The 20,996-nt window shown below is 43.0% G+C and overlaps 2 protein-coding genes across 3 annotated transcripts; both read left to right on the top strand.

The window, feature by feature from the left end:
• The first annotated feature begins 4,736 nt into the window (after positions 1-4,736).
• On the top strand, positions 4,737-7,354 carry rxfp3.3a1 (relaxin family peptide receptor 3.3a1). The gene has a single exon (XM_021607972.3). The coding sequence runs from the start codon at positions 5,109-5,111 to the stop codon at positions 6,126-6,128; it is 1,020 nt and encodes a 339-aa protein (XP_021463647.2). The 5' UTR covers positions 4,737-5,108; the 3' UTR covers positions 6,129-7,354.
• A 1,329-nt stretch (positions 7,355-8,683) lies between these two features.
• Positions 8,684-19,233, top strand: morf4l1 (mortality factor 4 like 1). Of its 2 annotated transcripts, NM_001165073.2 has the most exon segments (13): positions 8,731-8,871; positions 9,379-9,425; positions 9,556-9,623; positions 10,095-10,181; positions 11,464-11,502; positions 11,738-11,818; positions 11,917-11,942; positions 14,445-14,533; positions 15,149-15,250; positions 15,625-15,713; positions 15,945-16,117; positions 17,817-17,901; positions 18,659-19,231. In NM_001165073.2, coding segments are annotated over 13 exon segments (1,008 nt in total). In that variant the 5' UTR covers positions 8,731-8,831; the 3' UTR covers positions 18,741-19,231.
• Positions 19,234-20,996: the final 1,763 nt, after the last annotated feature.

Genomic DNA, 20,996 nt, shown 5'->3' with positions numbered 1-20,996 from the left:
TTTGGGAAGCGCTGGTTTAGGTAACCCTAGTTTAGGGTAGACCAACAAAGTGAGACTAAGATTTGGGGTTAGAGGTTAGGAGTTGACCCAATCAGAAATGTCTTTATTTATTTAGATAATTGAGTTTCTTTTTGTTTCAGATTCGTTGTTGATGTCATTGCTCTAGATCTCTGTGATCTCTTTTTGTTTCAGATTCGTTGTTGATGTCATTGCTCTAGATCTCTGTGATCTCTTTTTGTCGGTTTTTAAGACAAGGTGAGAGCAGACATCACAGAATGTGTTCCCATTTCAAATGCTATGTGTAGCCTAACATGGGCATGGAATGGCCTTATTGTGAAGTCCTCTCCCACTCTCCCCCCATTGGTAATAAATATTATGATGTCCGTATCACCCCCCCAATCCCAAGTGTTTCAACAGTGTCAGTTCCTCCAGTGTTAGTTTGTGTTTTTGCGTCATCCAAAAACATCAGATGAAATTCATTTATATATTTTCAGAAAGAAAATCTGTACAATAAAGTGGACTTCAACCTAAAAAAAAAAAGGTCCAATTTACTAAATGAATTTAAAGAGCGGATAAGTTGCCAGCTGCCCTCACTGCCTTAACCCCCAGGTTCTGCTTTCACATTTCCAAACAGAGAGTGAAACGGCTTTTCAAGGAAGATGGAACGTTGTACAGTAGACCGATGTCAGGTTGTAGAGAGTACGAGGTGAAAACAGAATATTTATTACTTGCGTTGGAAGAAATGGTTTACTTTATTGAATGTTTTCTGTCTAATGTATAGGAGTTTAGATGTAATAAAAAGCATTTTTGTTAACTATGGGTTTTATCTTCATTTTAGTTCACAAACAAATAGATTGAAGATATGGGATCGTCCATATTTTGTTCCTTGTCTCTAGTCACGATTTTATGTGTACCGTATATTAGCTTGTCAAAATCGAATCTGATCTGTGGCGTTTTTAACCTCTTTGTCAGGAACATATACACACAGTATTAAATACTCATGTGGAATGGTAACGTGTTTCATTTCCAGTGCCAGTAAGTGGCTTACAAAAATACATGAATATACAATAGTGTATGTTATTACCACAACCATACACTGGGTGGCAGTAGACACTCATTTTGCAGTCCGCGTTAGACGAGGCAGAGTCAAAATCAAATCAAATTGTATTGGTCACACACACATATTTAGCAGGTGTAGAGAAATGCTTGTGTTCCTAGCTCCAACAGTACACAACACTCTTCGGTACAACTAGTCACTAGTGTAGCCACGCATCAAAGGAGTGGAATGCAAGTTACATCATTCTATTCTAGAAGTTACATTATTCTATTCTAGAAGTTACATTATTATATTCTAGAAGTTACATTATTCTATTCTAGAAGTTACATTATTATATTCTAGAAGTTACATCATTCTATTCTAGAAGTTACATTATTCTATTCTAGAAGTTACATTATTCTATTCTAGAAGTTACATTATGAGATGGAAATACTTCACCACATATTAGTGAACAGATTTAAAAGGATCATATTCGTTATGGAATCCAGCAGCTTATAGCAGCATGCAGGGAAACGTCATAACTATGCACACTACTCTGTCTAGGAGGAGCCATGTGTGGGAAGGCTTGTCGTCAAAATATGGAGATACTAGAACTGCATTGGCAATATTTAGGAATTGTTAAAAGTTTCTGAAGGTCATTGTTGCCCTCCTGCTTGCTTCTCTGCCTCAGTTTAATTAAAGTTACTCAGTTATTGATTGACAAGTCGTTGAACTACTATATACTTGTATTTTTTAGTGAGTTCTATGATCTCTGATGATAAATCCATTGATCCATTGAAAATTCCCCTAATTTGAGATTTATTGTGGTTCCAATCGAAAACCGAACGCATTCAAATGCATTGACAAAAAGTTTTCTGAAGATTCAATTATGGGGATTGGGAGAAGGGGATTGGAGTGTGGTAAAGGGATTGGTGTGAGGGAAAGGGATTGGTGTGAGAGAAGGGAATTGTGTTGGGGTGGATAGATTGGGTTGGAGTGAAGAGGAAGGACTGCTCTCCAGAGTGATTTCGAAGCTGCTGCTTCCCTTCTTCCTCTGCTTGGCTACAGATGCAATGCTGAGGCCATCACTGGTATAGAGGGCAGAGTGCTGTAGGATGGTAGATAGCATCACCCATATGTACCACTCCCTTGCTACTTTGGGTTGAAACATCACCCACGTGTACCATGGCCTTGCTACTTTGGGTTGAAACATCACCCACGTGTACCATGGCCTTGCTACTTTGGGTTGACACATCACCCACATGTACCATGGCCTTGCTACTTTGGGTTGACACATCACCCACATGTACCACGGCCTTGCTACTTTGGGTTGACACATCACCCACATGTACCACGGCCTTGCTACTTTGGGTTGACACATCACCCACATGTACCACGGCCTTGCTACTTTGGGTTGACACATCACCCACATGTACCACAGCCTTGCTACTTTGGGTTGACACATCACCCACATGTACCACGGCCTTGCTACTTTGGGTTGACACATCACCCACATGTACCACGGCCTTGCTACTTTGGGTTGACACATCACCCACATGTACCACGGCCTTGCTACTTTGGGTTGACACATCACCCACATGTACCACGGCCTTGCTACTTTGGGTTGACACATCACCCACATGTACCACGGCCTTGCTACTTTGGGTTGACACATCACCCACATGTACCTCGGCCTTGCTACTTTGGGTTGACACATCACCCACATGTACCACGGCCTTGCTACTTTGGGTTGACACATCACCCACATGTACCACGGCCTTGCTACTTTGGGTTGACACATCACCCACATGTACCTCGGCCTTGCTACTTTGGGTTGACACATCACCCACATGTACCTCGGCCTTGCTACTTTGGGTTGACACATCACCCACATGTACCACGGCCTTGCTACTTTGGGTTGACACATCACCCACATGTACCACGGCCTTGCTACTTTGGGTTGACACATCACCCACATGTACCACTGCCTTGCTACTTTGGGTTGACACATCACCCACATGTACCACGGCCTTGCTACTTTGGGTTGACACATCACCCACATGTACCACGGCCTTGCTACTTTGGGTTGACACATCACCCACATGTACCACGGCCTTGCTACTTTGGGTTGACACATCACCCACATGTACCACGGCCTTGCTACTTTGGGTTGACACATCACCCACACGTACCACGGCCTTGCTACTTTGGGTTGACACATCACCCACATGTACCACGGCCTTGCTACTTTGGGTTGACACATCACCCACATGTACCACGGCCTTGCTACTTTGGGTTGACACATCACCCACATGTACCACGGCCTTGCTACTTTGGGTTGACACATCACCCACATGTACCTCGGCCTTGCTACTTTGGGTTGAAACATCACCCACATGTACCACGGCCTTGCTACTTTGGGTTTACACATCACCCACATGTACCTGGGGTTGAATGGAGGCTTTGGAGATGGTGCCGTCAACATCTATGATCTTGGACTTGACTATTGAACAGCTCCAAGGAGATGGAGATTACCTAAACTTTTCTTTCATTAAAAAAAAATGTATTCTTATTTTTTGTATTTTTGTTGAAGTTTTGACTCTGAAGAGTACAATTAAGAAATACAATTAGAAATGACTCACCTGAACTCACGGCCTTGGTATAGCCCTGTGAGTCGGCCGTGTCGGGGTTACCGTAGGTCGGCCGTGTCGGGGTTACCGCGGGTCGGCCGGGTCGGGGTTACCGTGGGTCGGCCGTGTCGGGGTTACCGTGGGTCGGCCGTGTCGGGGTTACCGTGGGTCGGCCGTGTCGGGGTTACCGTGGGCCGGCCGTGTCGGGGTTACCGTGGGTCGGCCGTGTCGGGGTTACCGTGGGTCGGCCGTGTCGGGGTTACCGTGGGTCTTACAGTTTTATATAGAGCTCTTATTGCATGGAACTTCCTTCCATTTCATATTGCTCAAATAAACAGCGAACCTGGTTTTAAAAAAACAGATAAAGCAACACCTCACGGCACAACGCCTCTCCCCTAGTTGACCTAGATAGTTTGTGTGTATGTATTGATATGTAGGCTAGGTGCCTTTTTAAAAATGTATGTAGTTCTGTCCTTGAGCTGTTCTTGTCTTAGTGTTCTGTATTGTGTCATTCTGTAGTATGTTTTGTGTTGAACCCCAGGAAGAGTAGCGGCTGATTTTGCAACATCTAATGGGGATCCTAATAAAATTCCCCCAAATACCAAATAGGTAGGCCTGTTAAGCAATAAATGCAGTGTTTTCGATATAAAATGCATTTTGTTTGGGAAATACATAGGCCTACCGGTTAAAGCTGTCATCAACTATCAAGTTGTACTAGTAACACTGCTTGTGGGCTTCAGAGGGAAATTGACCATTTACAGTAATCGGTGTCAAGACTGTCATGTTTTTCGTTGTCCATTTTGACATGAGACACAATAATGCAATCATTAAGACAACGGGGTGAGATTAAATATATGGATGTTTATAAAAAAAACACACATGGTTTGGTCCCATTCCATTCGCGCCTTTCGAGCCATTGTTATGAACCGTCCTCCCCTCAGCAGCCTCCACTGATCTCTAGGTGGGATGGTCGATGAAAGATCTAAATAATGTTTCCAATCAATACAATAGTATTTATTAGGTTTAAGCCTACCGGTCCTTTATTTCTCGGTGAGAAGCCAAATCACTACTGCCCAGAAAAACATTTTATTCCATTATAAAAACCCATTACGCCCAGCGTAGCCTATTGGTCAATATCAAGAAAGTGATGCAAATAGGGAATATAGGCTATAGCCTAATGTCAATCAAACATTGTCACCAATCATTGTGCGTTCAGGGCAGGGCATCAAGAAGCGGTCACAATATAAATCCTGTAAGAACTGCAATTGTCAAGACGCTTTGAGCTACCCCACCAAGACCGCTACATTGTCAATGTGTGTGATTATGCGATGATGGGAATGGCGCATAGCAATCGCTGTGCTCTTATCATTTCAAACTAACCTGAGGATGTATTGGAAGCAGAGTGAGCGACTCCAACCCTGATTTGAAGTTGGATAGCCTACATGAATCACTCGAATGTAATAACAGAAACGATGACTGAAGGAAACAACAGCTGTGTAGGCCTACTGAATCGGTCCTTGACGGATCTGGACCGGTTCAGTAGCCTAGAGGACATCGACGTGACGGCCGACGGGACTCCGATTTTGAGGGTGTTCATCTGCGTCGTTTACTCCGTGGTGTGCGCTGTGGGCTTGGTGGGCAACTTACTTGTGCTGTTCTTTATCAGAGTGAAACAAGAGCGGAAAAAATCCAGAATCAACTTCTTTGTACTTAACTTGGCAGTGACGGACTTCCAGTTTGTATTGACTCTGCCGTTCTGGGCAGTGGACACCGCACTTGACTTCAGCTGGCCGTTTGGAGACGCCATGTGCAAAATCATCAGCTCCGTCACGGTTATGAACATGTACGCGAGCGTGTTCTTTCTGACTGCAATGAGCGTCACCCGATACTGGTCCGTCGCCTCCTCTCTAAAGGACCGAACTAGGCAAAAGTCCTGCTCTGCCAAATGGATTAGCGTGGTTCTTTGGGTATCCGCAACAATTGCGACTGCACCAACATCCATATTCTCAACCGTGACAAATGTAGCGGGGGAAAAACTATGTTTGCTTAAGTTCCCTGATGGACAATATTGGTTAGCAGTTTATCACCTTCAGAAAATTATATTTGCATTTGTTTTACCAATGGCCATTGTTTCAGTCAGCTACATCATGCTTTTGCGATTCATCCGCAACCGTAGTATGAAAACAAACACCAAACGGACATCACAAGTCACCAAATCTGTCACCATCGTCGTCCTCTCCTTCTTTCTTTGCTGGATGCCAAATCACGCCATCACATTCTGGGGCGTCCTTGTGAAATTGAATGCTGTGCATTGGGATAAATCTTACTACATAGTTCACACTTACGTATTCCCTGTGACAGTCTGCCTTGCGCACGCCAATAGCTGTCTAAACCCTGTAATTTATTGCCTAATGAGAGAAGAGTTTAGAAAGAAACTGAAAGATTTGTTATATGGCGGATAGTCACTTTACGCAGTGGAAGAATCGGTTTCCGTTGCCATTACGCACGCGCTCCCTGTTGCATAATGTACCCTATAGGGCGCACGACATGGGTGTACTGTAATAGGCGAACGCAGTATGTTCTGTTGGTGGAAAAAAAATCACAAAACAGGCATGGACAAGCACTAAAACAAACGGTCACCATGATACAGTGATAATGGCTACCAAAATTGCGCATGAGGCAATTCTGCCTGTTATGGTTCCTCCTATCCATGTGCTGTTGTATTCCCGGAAAGTTATCATTAAACGATAGAGAAACGGCCCGTACTGTCATCATTAAACGCTAGGGAAACCGCCCGGACAGTCATCATTAAACGATAGAGAAACCGCCCGGACAGTCATCATTAAACGATAGAGAAACCGCCCGGACAGTCATCATTAAACGATAGAGAAACCGCCCGGACAGTCATCATTAAACGATAGAGAAACCGCCCGGACTGTCGTCTTTAAACGATAGAGAAACCGCCCGGACAGTCATCATTAAACGATAGAGAAACCGCCCGGATTGTCGTCTTTAAACGATAGAGAAACCGCCCGGACAGTCATCATTAAACGATAGAGAAACCGCCCGGACTGTCGTCTTTAAACGTTAGAGAAACCGCCCGGACAGTCATCATTAAACGATAGAGAAACCGCCCGGACTGTCGTCTTTAAACGTTAGAGAAACCGCCCGGACAGTCATCATTAAACGATAGGGGAACCGCCCGTACAGTCATCATTAAACGATAGAGAAACCGCCCGGACAGTCATCATTAAACGATAGAGAAACCGCCCGGACTGTCGTCTTTAAACGTTAGAGAAACCGCCCGGACAGTCATCATTAAACGATAGGGGAACCGCCCGTACAGTCATCATTATTAAACGATAGAGAAACCGCCCGGACAGTCATCATTAAACGATAGAGAAACCGCCCGGACAGTCATCATTAAACGATAGAGAAACAGAGGCAGACTAGATATTGTCTTTATCATTCCATCATAATTGTAGCCTAGTGGAGATAAACGTACCCATGATCCTATGTTCTCCTTCACAGCTGCACGTCTAGTCTTCAATGTGTGCAATGGCATTTGTCACAAATTCACAAATTACATGCAATGGGAGGGAAGTGTAAATATTATGCCTATGATAACAGATAACCATATTGCTTAAATTGTGTTCATGCAAAATAAACATCCATATATTTAATCTCACCCCGTTGTCTTAATGATTGCATTATTGTGTCTCATGTCAAAATGGACAACGAAAAACATGACAGTCTTGACACCGATTACTGTAAATGGTCAATTTCCCTCTGAAGCCCACAAGCAGTGTTACGAGTACAACTTGATAGTTGATGACAGCTTTAACCGGTAGGCCTATGCATTTCCCAAACAAAATGCATTTTATATCGAAAACACTGCATTTATTGCTTAACAGGCCTACCTATTTGGTATTTGGGGGTATTTTATTAGGATCCCCATTAGATGTTGCAAAATCAGCCGCTACTCTTCCTGGGGTTCAACACAAACATGAAACATAACACAGAATTACATAATACAGAACATCATTAGACAAGAACAGCTCAAGGACAGAACTACATACATTTTTAAGAAGGCACCTAGCCTACATATCAATGCATAGACACAAACTATCTAGGTCAAATAGGGGAGAGGTGTGGTGCCAATAGGCTACACTTATGCATCACATACTTGACCCATATCAATAAAACATTTAATCTCAGTTTGATATTGACCTACTATCCTATTTGTCAGGACAGAATGATTGATATTTTTGTTATACTCTTCAGACTAATGAATGAACTTATTAATGATCTTCAAACCTCTTGGCCAGCCATCTGTGTACCATCACATGAGACACAAGATCAAGAGCTGATTTATTAGTTAGTGGCTGAAATAACCAATTCATGTTAAGATTGTATGAATATTCTAAACAGCCTAGTACCCTACAGGGCTTCTGGGTGGTGCAGCGGTCTAAGGCACTGCATCTCAGTGCTAGGAGGTGTCACTACAGACCCTGGTTAGATTTCATGCTGTATCACAACCGGCTGTGAATGGGCGGCACACAATTGGCCCAGCGTCATTCGTGTTTGACCGGTGTAGGTCGTCATTGTAAATAAGAATTAGTTCTTAACTGACTTAAATAAAAAATATTTATTATAATAATCTAAACATACATCCAGATCTGGTACAGTATTCTCATTGGCAGAACTAGGGGGAAAAACTGTCACGTTCTGAATACAAAATGTGTACAGTGAAATGCTTACTTACAAGCACTTAACCAGTAATGCAGTTCAAGAAATAGAGTTTAGAAAATATTTACTAAATAAACTCAAGTAAGAGTCCCATAGGCCTGCGCACAATTGTCCCAGCCTCGTTAGGGTTTGGCCAGGATGTAATTGTAAATAATAATGTGTTTTTAACTGACTTGCCTAGTTAAATAAAGGTTCAAATAAAGTAAATGAATACGGCTCCCTTCACAAAACAATGATCATGTCCTGGGGCGGCCCTGGCCCCGGCCCCAGCGCAGTGCGATACCGTGGTCACCTGACCGCGCTGCCAGGCTGCGCACGTCGAGAGAAGAGCCCTTTGCCGTGTTGTGTCAGGAAGAAATGGAAGCTGGCAATGCACGAATTTGATCATTCAGAGATCCGAACAGTTGAGTCTGTGAATGGCGCCAAAACAGGACCCTAAACCTAAATTTCAAGAAGGTAATGTGCACCGTGATGATGAACTGTGAAAATTAAAAACGTAGCTAGACCCTGTCGTCTCGTGAGTGAAAAGGCATCGACGGTATGGCGCTTCTCGCGCAGAGCACGTTAGCTAAAACACTGCTACATGCTAGCTAGAGATATCATCAATTTGAAAATTGCATGAATAATTAAATGTAATCTACCATAAGTAGTGTACTAATACAGGTACCTTTCGTATTCATTCAGCCAACTAACTAGACTGTTTGCTCTAACTGGCTGTGTTGAAACAATAAGCTACCTAGCTAACGTTAGCTAATTGCTAACGGGTAAACAATCCCTTGCCAAGGGCCTTGGCTTGAATAGCAAATGTAGCTAGCTGGCTAACTATGCAATTGTGTTTCTATTGTATTTGTTTTATACGTTGGCCACATATCAACGAAATAAATTTAGCTACACCTTAGCCAACCACTGGTGTGCACGGTTTAATATAACCATCCAGCATTTGTCTATTTCTTCTGTTTTTAGGTGAAAGAGTTCTGTGTTTTCATGGGCCATTGCTTTACGAAGCAAAGGTGGGTTTAGATTCATTCCACCAATCTGAATGGCTTTCGGCTCGTGTTTACTAAACAATACACCATTTGCAGTAGCCTATACCTAAATTCATATTTATTACAATTCGTAATGATTGTTGTTGTATTTCAGGCAGTGAAAACCAATATCAAGGAGAAGCAAATTAAGTACTTCATTCATTACAGTGGATGGAACAAAAAGTGAGTCATTTTTGCATTGTTGGCTTTTTCAAATAATAAAGTGACTTAGTTATGGTGCATACGTTTTTTATGAATGGGTGGTCCTGTGGAATTGAATCCACTATTCTGGCGTTGCAAGTAACGTACTCTAACAGAGCGTTACCCAAACTCTTGGGGACCCCAAGGGGGATTCAAATGATCAAAGCTTGATGAGGAGTTCCTCATTTGAATCAGCTGTGTAGTGCTAGGGCAAAAACCAAAACGTACACCCGTTGTGAAACGCTGCTCTTAACATTTGAGCTGCAGAGGACCAGTACTGTCTCTATTTAGACAGTATTGTTGTTAGCTATGGACCCATCTTTTTTTTAGAATTAACATTTTACATTTTTAATGACTGCTTACCTCACAGCCACAGACCTAACATTCTGGTATTGATTCAATAAAAAATAAACGGTCAGACATCTGAATGTGGTTGATCTCTTTCTGTTTTAGCTGGGATGAATGGGTTCCTGAAAGCAGAGTTCTCAAATATGTGGACAGCAACCTGCAGAAACAAAAAGAGCTTCAAAAGGCTAATCAGTGAGTTCATCTCATTACAGACTCTGTGTTGGGGGGGTTTAGTGTATGGGATGTACCAACTGTCTCATTACAGACACAGTGTGTTGGGGGGTTTAGTGTATGGGATGTACCAACTGTCTCATTACAGACACAGTGTGGTGGGGGTTTAGTGTATGGGATGTACCAACTGTCTCATTACAGACACAGTGTGTTGGGGGGTTTAGTGTATGGGATGTACCAACTGTCTCATTACAGACACAGTGTGGTGGGGGTTTAGTGTATGGGATGTACCAACTGTCTCATTACAGACACAGTGTGTTGGGGGGTTTAGTGTATGGGATGTACCAACTGTCTCATTACAGACACAGTGTGGTGGGGGTTTAGTGTATGGGATGTACCAACTGTCTCATTACAGACACAGTGTGTTGGGGGGTTTAGTGTATGGGATGTACCAACTGTCTCATTACAGACACAGTGTGGTGGGGGTTTAGTGTATGGGATGTACCAACTGTCTCATTACAGACACAGTGTGGTGGGGGTTTAGTGTATGGGATGTACCAACTGTGTCATTACAGACACAGTGTGGTGGGGGTTTAGTGTATGGGATGTACCTACTGTGTCATTACAGACAGACTCTGTGTTGGGGGGTTTAGTGTATGGGATGTACCAACTGTCTCATTACAGACTCTGTGTTGGGGGGTTTAGTGTATGGAATGTACCAACTGTCTCATTACAGACAGACTCTGTGTTGGGGTGGGGGGGGGGGGGGGGGGTGTTTTAGTGTATGGGATGTACCAACTGTGTCATCACAGACAGACTCTGTGTTGGGGGGGGGGGGGGGGGGTTTAGTGTATGGAATGTACCAACTGTGTCAACATTGTGTTGGGGTGGGGGGAGTGTTTTAGTGTATGGAATGTACCTACTGTGTCATTACAGACAGACTCTGTGTTGGGGCGGGGGGGGTTTAGTGTATGGAATGTACCAACTGTGTCAACATTGTGTTGGGGTGGGGGGAGTGTTTTAGTGTATGGAATGTACCAACTGTGTCATTACAGACAGACTCTGTGTTGGGGGGGGGGGGGGGTTTAGTGTATGGAATGTACCAACTGTGTCATTACAGACAGACTCTGTGTTGGGGGGGGGGGGTTTAGTGTATGGAATGTACCAACTGTGTCAACATTGTGTTGGGGTGGGGGGAGTGTTTTAGTGTATGGAATGTACCTACTGTGTCAACATTGTATTCAAGCTGCCATTGGACGAAATACAACAATGAGATTCTATATGTTAATCAATGTCTCCCCAGAAATGCCGACGATGACTCGAAGATGGGAGAACATAAAAAGTGATTCCACTCATTTTAATAATGAACCACAATAGTAATCTTTATGTATATAGCACCTATGATACAATACTTGCAGCCCACGGTGCATTTACTTGTAAGCACTAGTTGAACCATAAACTTACTGGTTAAAAAGAAGATACATAAAATGATCATAAGGAAATATTAGAACAAGTGTTTCTGAAGGTTATTGTAGTTCATGGCCTGGTTTCTTGGCGGTGTTTCCTTCCTCTTACAGGCATTATGATGTTGAGGGAAAGATGAGGGGTGTAGCACCGAGCAAGAAGATTGCTGCTGTGCAGCAGAAAAATGTTGATCTGTAAGTTTGATCCCGTCTTTCAAGTATGACCCATTTTCAAACTTTCACCAAAAAAAGAATTGAACAGCGACTTTTAATGCAATCTTTTTTTTCTTCAGGAAAGCGAAAAAGACAAAACTAAAGAGTAAGTAAAAGTGTTAGTCCCACCAGTTTCTGCTACTAGTAAAAGTGTTAGTCCCACTGGTTTCTGCTACTGGTTAGTGTTAGTCCCACTAGTTTCTGCTACTAGTTAGTATTAGTCCCACTAGTTTCTGCTACTAGTTAGTATTAGTTCCACTAGTTTCTGCTACTAGTAAAAGTGTTAGTCCCACTAGTTTCTGCTACTAGTTAGTATTAGTTCCACTAGTTTCTGCTACTAGTAAAAGTGTTAGTCCCACTAGTTTCTGCTACTAGTAAAAGTGTTAGTCCCACAAGTTTCTGCTACTAGTTAGTGTTAGTCCCACTCGTTTCTGCTACTAGTAAAAGTGTTAGTCCCACTGGTTTCTGCTACTAGTAAAAGTGTTAGTCCCACTGGTTTCTGCTACTAGTAAAAGTTAGTCCCACTGGTTTCTGCTACTAGTAAAAGTGTTAGTCCCACTAGTTTCTGCTACTAGTAAAAGTGTTAGTCCCACTAGTTTCTGCTACTAGTAAAAGTGTTAGTCCCACTAGTTTCTGCTACTAGTAAAAGTGTTAGTCCCACTAGTTTCTGCTACTAGTAAAAGTGTTAGTCCCACTAGTTTCTGCTACTAGTAAAAGTGTTAGTCCCACTAGTTTCTGCTACTAGTAAAAGTGTTAGTCCCACTAGTTTCTGCTACTAGTAAAAGTGTTAGTCCCACTAGTTTCTGCTACTAGTAAAAGTGTTAGTCCCACCGGTTTCTGCTACTAGTAATAGTGTTAGTCCCACTAGTTTCTGCTACTAGTAAAAGTGTTAGTCCCACCGGTTTCTGCTACTTGTAAAAGTGTTAGTCCCACTGGTTTCTGCTACTAGTTAGTATTAGTCCCACTAGTTTCTGCTACTAGTAAAAGTGTTAGTCCCACTAGTTTCTGCTACTAGTTAGTGTTAGTCCCACCAGTTTCTGCTACTAGTTAAAGTGTTAGTCCCACTAGTTTCTGCTACTAGTAAAAGTGTTAGTCCCTGCTACTAGTAAAAGTGTTAGTCCCACTAGTTTCTGCTACTAGTAAAAGTGTTAGTCCCACTAGTTTCGGCTACTAGTAAAAGTGTTAGTCCCACTGGTTTCTGCTACTAGTAAAAGTGTTAGTCCCACTGGTTTCTGCTACTAGTAAAAGTGTTAGTCCCACTGGTTTCTGCTACTAGTAAAAGTGTTAGTCCCACTAGTTTCTGCTACTAGTTAGTGTTAGTCCCACCAGTTTCTGCTACTAGTTAAAGTGTTAGTCCCACTAGTTTCTGCTACTAGTAAAAGTGTTAGTCCCTGCTACTAGTAAAAGTGTTAGTCCCACTAGTTTCTGCTACTAGTAAAAGTGTTAGTCCCTGCTACTAGTAAAAGTGTTAGTCCCACTAGTTTCTGCTACTAGTAAAAGTGTTAGTCCCACTAGTTTCTGCTACTAGTAAAAGTGTTAGTCCCACTGGTTTCTGCTACTAGTAAAAGTGTTAGTCCCACTGGTTTCTGCTACTAGTAAAAGTGTTAGTCCCACTGGTTTCTGCTACTAGTAAAAGTGTTAGTCCCACTCATTTCTGCTACTAGTTAGTGTTAGTCCCACTAGTTTCTGCTACTAGTTAAATTGTTAGTCCCACTAGTTTCTGCTACTAGTAAAAGTGTTAGTCCCACTAGTTTCTGCTACTTGTAAAAGTGTTAGTCCCACTAGTTTCTGCTACTAGTAAAAGTGTTAGTCCCACTGGTTTCTGCTACTAGTTAGTGTTAGTCCCACTAGTTTCTGCTATTAGTACAAGTGTTAGTTCCACTGGTTTCTGCTATTAGTACAAGTGTTAGTCCCACTAGTTTCTGCTACTAGTTAGTGTTAGTCCCACTAGTTTCTGCTACTAGTTAGTATTAGTTCCACTGGTTTCTGCTACTAGTAAAAGTGTTAGTCCCACTAGTTTCTGCTACTAGTAAAAGTGTTAGTCCCACTAGTTTCTGCTTCTAGTAAAAGTGTTAGTCCCACTAGTTTCTGCTACTAGTAAAAGTGTTAGTCCCACTGGTTTCTGCTACTAGTAAAAGTGTTAGTCCCACTAGTTTCTGCTACTAGTAAAAGTGTTAGTCCCACTAGTTTCTGCTTCTAGTAAAAGTGTTAGTCCCACTAGTTTCTGCTACTAGTAAAAGTGTTAGTCCCACTAGTTTCTGCTACTAGTAAGTGTTAGTCCCACTAGTTTCTGCTACTAGTAAAAGTGTTAGTCCCACTAGTTCCTGCTACTAGTAAAAGTGTTAGTCCCACTGGTTTCTGCTACTAGTTAAAGTGTTAGTCCCACTAGTTTCTGCTACTAGTTAAAGTGTTAGTCCCACTAGTTTCTGCTACTAGTTAAAGTGTTAGTCCCACTAGTTTCTGCTACTAGTTAAAGTGTTAGTCCCACTAGTTTCTGCTACTAGTTAGTGTTAGTCCCACTGGTTTCTGCTACTAGTTAAATTAACCCTTTAACATTCCTTTGTGGATAGGGTTTGATTGTGTGTCTGTCCCATTTGTCTTTGTGCAGCACCAGCGGCTGGAGAAGGTACCAGCACAGGAGAGATGCCACAGCCACCGCGGAAGAAGAGGGCTCGTTGCGACCCAACTGTGGAGAGTGTATGTCCACCTATGGATGCTGTGTGTTGTCCTTCACATACAGCAGGCCTGTTCTCTGTGTTGTCCCTCACCTACAGCAGGCCTGTTCTCTGTGTTGTCCCTCACCTACAGCAGGCCTGTTCTCTGTGTTGTCCCTCACCTACAGCAGGCCTGTTCTCTGTGTTGTCCCTCACCTACAGCAGGCCTGTTCTCTGTGTTGTCCCTCACCTACAGCAGGCCTGTTCTCTGTGTTGTCCCTCACCTACAGCAGGCCTGTTCTCTGTGTTGTCCCTCACCTACAGCAGGCCTGTTCTCTGTGTTGTCCCTCACCTACAGCAGGCCTGTTCTCTGTGTTGTCCCTCACCTACAGCAGGCCTGTTCTCTGTGTTGTCCCTCACCTACAGCAGGCCTGTTCTCTGTGTTGTCCCTCACCTACAGCAGGCCTGTTCTGTTCACCAATTGAAGCCTCTCATACTCTGAAACAACGGCTCCAGTTCCTTATGTCCTGCAGCAGTCAGCCAGTCACAGATGGGAATTGTGTTTTTTAACAAGACCCAGGGCTTATTTTTTTTACTGGTTTTCACATCTCTTATTGTAAATGAGTCTGACTGTTCCATTTGGTTTCACTGTAACCAGGAGGAGACGTTCATCAACCGTGTGGAGGTCAAGGTGAAGATTCCTGAGGAGCTGAAGCCGTGGCTGGTGGATGACTGGGACCTTATTACCAGACAGAAGCAGGTGGGGGTCTAGACAGCTGTCTACCAGGGTTGGGCTCAATTCCAATTGAAAATGGTCAATTCGGGAATTTGAATTTTAAACTTCAAATATTGACGTTTGAAATGAGTAGCTTTTACTTTTTAAGTTTTATTGAGAAGTAATTGAAAATAGTTTATTTATTTATTATTGAATTGGAATTTCAGTTCCTGAATTGGCTGCCGTCACTTCAAATTGACCCCAACCCTGCTGTCTTATGGTCAGAAGATGCCAACTATTTACTGGCAAGACAGTCTTTCTCTACAAGTTCATTCTTTACAGGATTTTGTTTGTGTTTTAAGCGTATTTTATGAGGTGCTTGACAAACACGTATACATTACATTTTTCTTGACTTGTAGCTTTTTCACCTGCCCGCGAGAAAGAATGTGGATAGTGTCTTGGAGGACTATGCAAGCTATAAGAAATCAAGAGGAACTTCAGAAAGCAAGTGAGTAAAAGCACACCCTCTAGATGCTGCAGTACGAGTGAAGTTACAATGAAGAAGGTCATCTGACTAGAAACCAGACAAGCCTGGCCTGTATCTGCTTGTCAAAGTAGACTAGCTGTAATTCGCTTGCTTGGTGAAGGTCAACCCAGGTATCACGCATTCATTCAGCTCTAGCTGTGAACACTCCAACAGTGCCTGTTGCCTTATATCTCCTGTCCTGGTTCCCCTCAGGGAGTATGCTGTGAACGAGGTGGTGGCAGGGATCAGGGAGTACTTCAACGTCATGCTGGGCACTCAGCTGCTCTATAAGTTTGAGAGGCCCCAGTATGCAGAGATACTGGCGGATCACCCCGACACACCCATGTCCCAGGTCTACGGGGGCCCACACCTGCTCCGGCTTTTTGGTATGTAGCTCCCGTGGGGGGGGGGGGGGGGGGGCTGTCTGAATGAGGAGGATCGGAAGTAGCCTCTGGACTGGAACTTTTAACAAATATTTATGTTTGAATCTCAGGAGACTAACGTTGTGGTGATTGAGCTCTTTAGGAGAGGTGAAGACCCAGGGGGAAATAGTTCTCTTTAGGAGAGGTGAAGACCCAGGGGGAAATGGTTCTCTTTTGGAGAGGTGAAGACCCAGGGGGAAATGGTTCTCTTTAGGAGAGGTGAAGACCCAGGGGGAAATGGTTCTCTTTAGGAGAGGTGAAGACCCAGGGGGAAATGGTTCTCTTTAGGAGAGGTGAAGACCCAGGGGGAAATGGTTCTCTTTAGGAGAGGTGAAGACCCAGGGGGAAATGGTTCTCTTTAGTTATTAGAGCCTTAAGACTGTTTACAGTGCCTTTTGTCTACTCTTCTCCTACCACCGTTCACTGCTCTGTCATTGGTGCACCGTCACAGCACCCACGAAAGCTCTCATCTTCAGCCATTCTGCTAATGAAGGCCACTTTAATAGATTTCATTATCGGCCGTTATCACAGGGATGAAAGTGAACTTTCTGGAGTCAATGGGGGTGTAAGAGAATGTGTAATGGGTAATACCCAGGGAAGGCCAGAAAGTGAAGCATCTACCGCCGCCACAAATTGCATCCAGAATCCCATTAGTTAGTTAATTAACATTGAGCGGATCTTTAACTACCGACTATTGGGTTTCTGATCTGAACCGGTGGGATCATCAGATGGACTAAGTGCCAGGGACATTTGAGAAAGAGCGTCTCGTTCCGAGCCAGGTTGAACTGAGATTAGTAGATGAAGAACCATTTAGAAAAGTGTTTGTGTCATCAATGGCTGTGGCAAACACTTGAAGGGCAAACGCCAAGTGTCAATTGGGTGATGCACTCTGTAAACAAAAACCCTGCTTCTATCTCAAGATCATCAGACTGTAAAATAGCCATCATTAGGTCTGATTCCACACGGTTACATAACTCTGCACCTTGGAGGCTGCTGAGCCTATATACATAGACTTGAAATCTCTGGCCACTTTAATAATGTTTACTTATTTTTGCTTTGCTCATCTCATATATACTGTATTATATTCTACTGTGTTTTAGTCTGTGCCACTCTGACATTGCTCATCTCATATATACTGTATTCTATTCTACTGTGTTTTAGTCTGTGCCACTCTGACATTGCTCATCCTAATATTTATATATTTCTTAATTCCATTCTTTTACTTTTAGATTAGTGTGTATGTTAGATATGACTGCACTAGAAACACAAGCATTTCTCTACACCCGCAATAACATCTGCTAAATGTGTGTGACCAATAACATCTGCTAAATGTGTGTGACCAATAACATCTGCTAAATGTGTGTGACCAATAACATCTGCTAAATGTGTGTGACCAATAACATTTTATTTTATTTTTAAATTATAAATAAAATGAAATCACAATTTATTTAGGAGTGCATTTAACAAAGTCACAACACTCTTCGCAGATTTAAATAAAACGGTATAGCAGTTTCCATGGGAGAGTTTCAGTTAACCGTCATCTGTCCCACACCTACATTGAGAGAGTATTTATTCAAATATCAGCCAATGCTAATATAGAATCATGTCTGTGTACATATGGTTAAATCTGGTCCCTGACAGTGCTGTTCTTTGTGTTGTGCAGTGAGAATTGGCTCCATGCTTGCCTACACTCCCCTGGACGAGAAAAGCCTGGCTCTGCTGCTCAACTACCTGCAGGATTTTCTCAAGTAAGACGCCTCTCCTTCATCCCCACTCGTGAAATTGAATGTCTGGCTTGGCAGAGCATTCCCTAACCTGGCTGGCCTATCATATTTCTATATTCTCATCAGAAGGATTTCACCGTTGAAAACGTAGCCCACTGACCGTGAAATGCTGCTGTCCTAATCTCGCTGTCAGGGCTCGGTCTTGACACTGACAGACTTTGTGATACCACTCTAACGAGAAGTTATGAAGACCATTGGATTCCAGAGTAGGCCTAATCGTACAGCTTATTTCAGTCATCCTGATGAAGCAGTTCCTTTGTTCACTGTTGCTCTGTCATGAATGTTTTGCTTGCAGTGGGCCTAAATGTCTGGCCGTGTATCTGCAGGATACTGTCTGTGTGTACCCTAGAAACCATCTTGGGAATGTGGCCATAATCATGATCCTCCTCAACCTGCAACAACCGTAGTAGATTGGGATGGGTTCAAACGGAGGCCACATTCATTTAGCCTTTTCCACGTGTCGTTATTTCCTGTAAACAAATGTGGCCTTCTCCTAATTGCTGCGGATGGTTATCTGGACAAAGTCTGTTAAAGGTCTGAATAGAAATTAGGTTATAAGTTGTTAGGATGAGCTGATCTGCTCCTCATTTTTCTGCAGCCTGTAATATTTCTAGACTTCGTAGAGGCCGATCACCTTTTACGAATACAGATGCCAAATTTTTGTCCATTTTCTATGGCTGGTAATTGACCTCCAATTTCTTGTTCCTCCTGTCTGTCGTAGGTATCTAATGAAGAACTCCTCCCTCTTCAGTGCCAGCGACTACGAGGTGGCGCCTCCAGAGTACCATAGGAAAGCCGTCTGAGAGGCAGGTGTGGTGGGGGGGGGGGGTGATCGACCCATTCGGAAACACCAAGCCTCTTCCAGACAACATGGAACCATCTCAAACCCGTTTGAGTGGAAAGATGGACTGGAATTTATTTTTTATTTTTTTTCACTTGAACTATTTCTGGAGGTTCCCTGGAGTCGGTCATGTCTTTTGGAGCAGTGGTAGCTTTTAAGATATATAAAGTGTTTTTCTTTCTCTCCCATCGGGTACGTAACACAAGCGAGGCGGGCATGTTTTTCCTCCCAATATCGGGGACTTTTTACCATGAACAGCTCTTGTAATGTTTCTGTGCATTCCATCGGGTCTGTTTTTGTCTGTTTTCACCTCAACGACTTTGCATGTGTTGAATTATGGATATTTGATGCTAACCACAATTTGTGCAAAGCAATCGAGTTGAAATGTCTTTGGTGGGATACATTAGCTGTGTAATGGTTGGCTATCATTTTGTAATAAAGATGTTTCTACACAAGTTCTGTATGGTAAATATCCTTCATTCTCCCTGACAACCTGTACTCTACAAATACAGAAATAATCCTCTCATTATTTTGGCATTCATGAGACTGAGATTGAACAATGGCCATTGATTCCCCATTAGATGGTTTTCACTCAAGTCACATGTACAATCACAGTGAAATGAGTGACTTGCCCTTCCCAACAGTGCAGTATTCAGTATCAAAATAGTGTAACTGGCACCTACTACCATACCCTATTCAAAGACCCTAATCTTCTGTCTTGCCCATTCACCCTCTGAATGGCACACATACACAGTCCATGTCTCAAGACTTAAACGTCCTTCTTTAACCTGTCTCCTCCCCTTCATCTACACTGATTTGAAGTGGATTTAACAGGTGACATCAATAATGGATCATAGCTTTCACCTGGTCAGTCTGTCGTGGAAAGAGCAGGTGTTCCTAATGGTTTGTAAACAGGGATGAAAAGTGACTGGTAACCTGACTCAATACTTATGGTAATACACATGTAAGTAGGAGTAAGATACTATCTATTTCTAGAGTTAACTATATCAATATTTATGGTAATATACAGTTGAAGTCAGAAGTTTACATAAAGTTGTGGCCAAAAGTTTTGAGAATGACACATCTTAATTTCCGCAAAGTTTGCTGCTTCAGTGTCTTTAGATATTTTTGTCAGATGTTACTATGGAATACTGAAGTATAATTACAAGCATTTCATAAGTGTCAAAGGCTTTTATTGACAATTACATGAAGTTTATGCAAAGAGTCAATATTGCAGTGTTCACCCTTCTTTTTCAAGACCTCTGCAATCCGCCCTGGCATGCTGTCAATTAACTTCTGGGCCACTGATGGCAGCCCATTCTTGCATAATCAATGCTTGGAGTTTGTGGGTTTTTGTTTGTCCACCCACCTCTTGAAGATTGACCAAATTCTTAATGGGATTAAGGTCTGGGGAGTTTCCTGGCCATGGACCCAAAATGTTTTGTTCACCGAGCCTTATGGCAAGGTTGTCCATCATGCTGGAAAAGGCATTGTTCATCACCAAACTGTTCCTGGGTGGTTGGGAGAAGTTGCTTTCGGAGGATGTGTTGGTACCATTCTTTATTCATTGCTGTGTTCTTAGGCAACATTGTGAGTGAGCCCACTCCCTTGGCAGAGAAGCAACCCCACACATGAATGGTCCCATGATGCTTTACTGTTGGCATGACACAGGACTGATGGTAGTGCTCACCTCTTCTTCTCCGGACAAGCTTTTTTCCAGATGCCCCAAACAATCGGAAAGGGGATTCATCAGAGAAAATTACTTTACCCCAGTCCTCAGCAGTCCAATCCCTGTACCTTCTGCAGAATATCAGTCTGTCCCTGATGTTTTTCCTGGAGAGAAGTTGCTTCTTTGCTTCTCTTCTTGACACCAGGCCATCCTCCAAAAGTCTTCGCCTCACTGTGCGTGCAGATGCACTCACACCTGCCTGCTGCCATTCCTGAGCAAGCTCTACTGGTGGTGCCCCAATCCCACAGCTGAATCAGCTTTAGGAGACGGTCCTGGTGTTTGCTGGACTTTCTTGGGCGCCCTGCAGCATTCTTCACAACAATTGAACCGCTCTCCTTGAAGTTCTTGATGAGCTGATAAATGGTTGAATTAGGTGCAATCTTACCGGCAGCAATATCCTTGCCAGGGAAGCCCTTGTTGTGCGATGAAATGATGACGGCAAGTGTTTCCTTGCAGGTAACCATGGTTGACAGAGGAAGAACAATGATT

This window comes from Oncorhynchus mykiss, chromosome 26 (assembly GCF_057628025.1).
Source record: "Oncorhynchus mykiss isolate SJ-2025 chromosome 26, ASM5762802v1, whole genome shotgun sequence".
Classification (NCBI taxonomy): Eukaryota; Metazoa; Chordata; class Actinopteri; order Salmoniformes; family Salmonidae; genus Oncorhynchus; species Oncorhynchus mykiss.
Note: the sequence above shows the minus strand (reverse complement) of the source record. Positions and strands in the feature narration are given on the sequence as shown.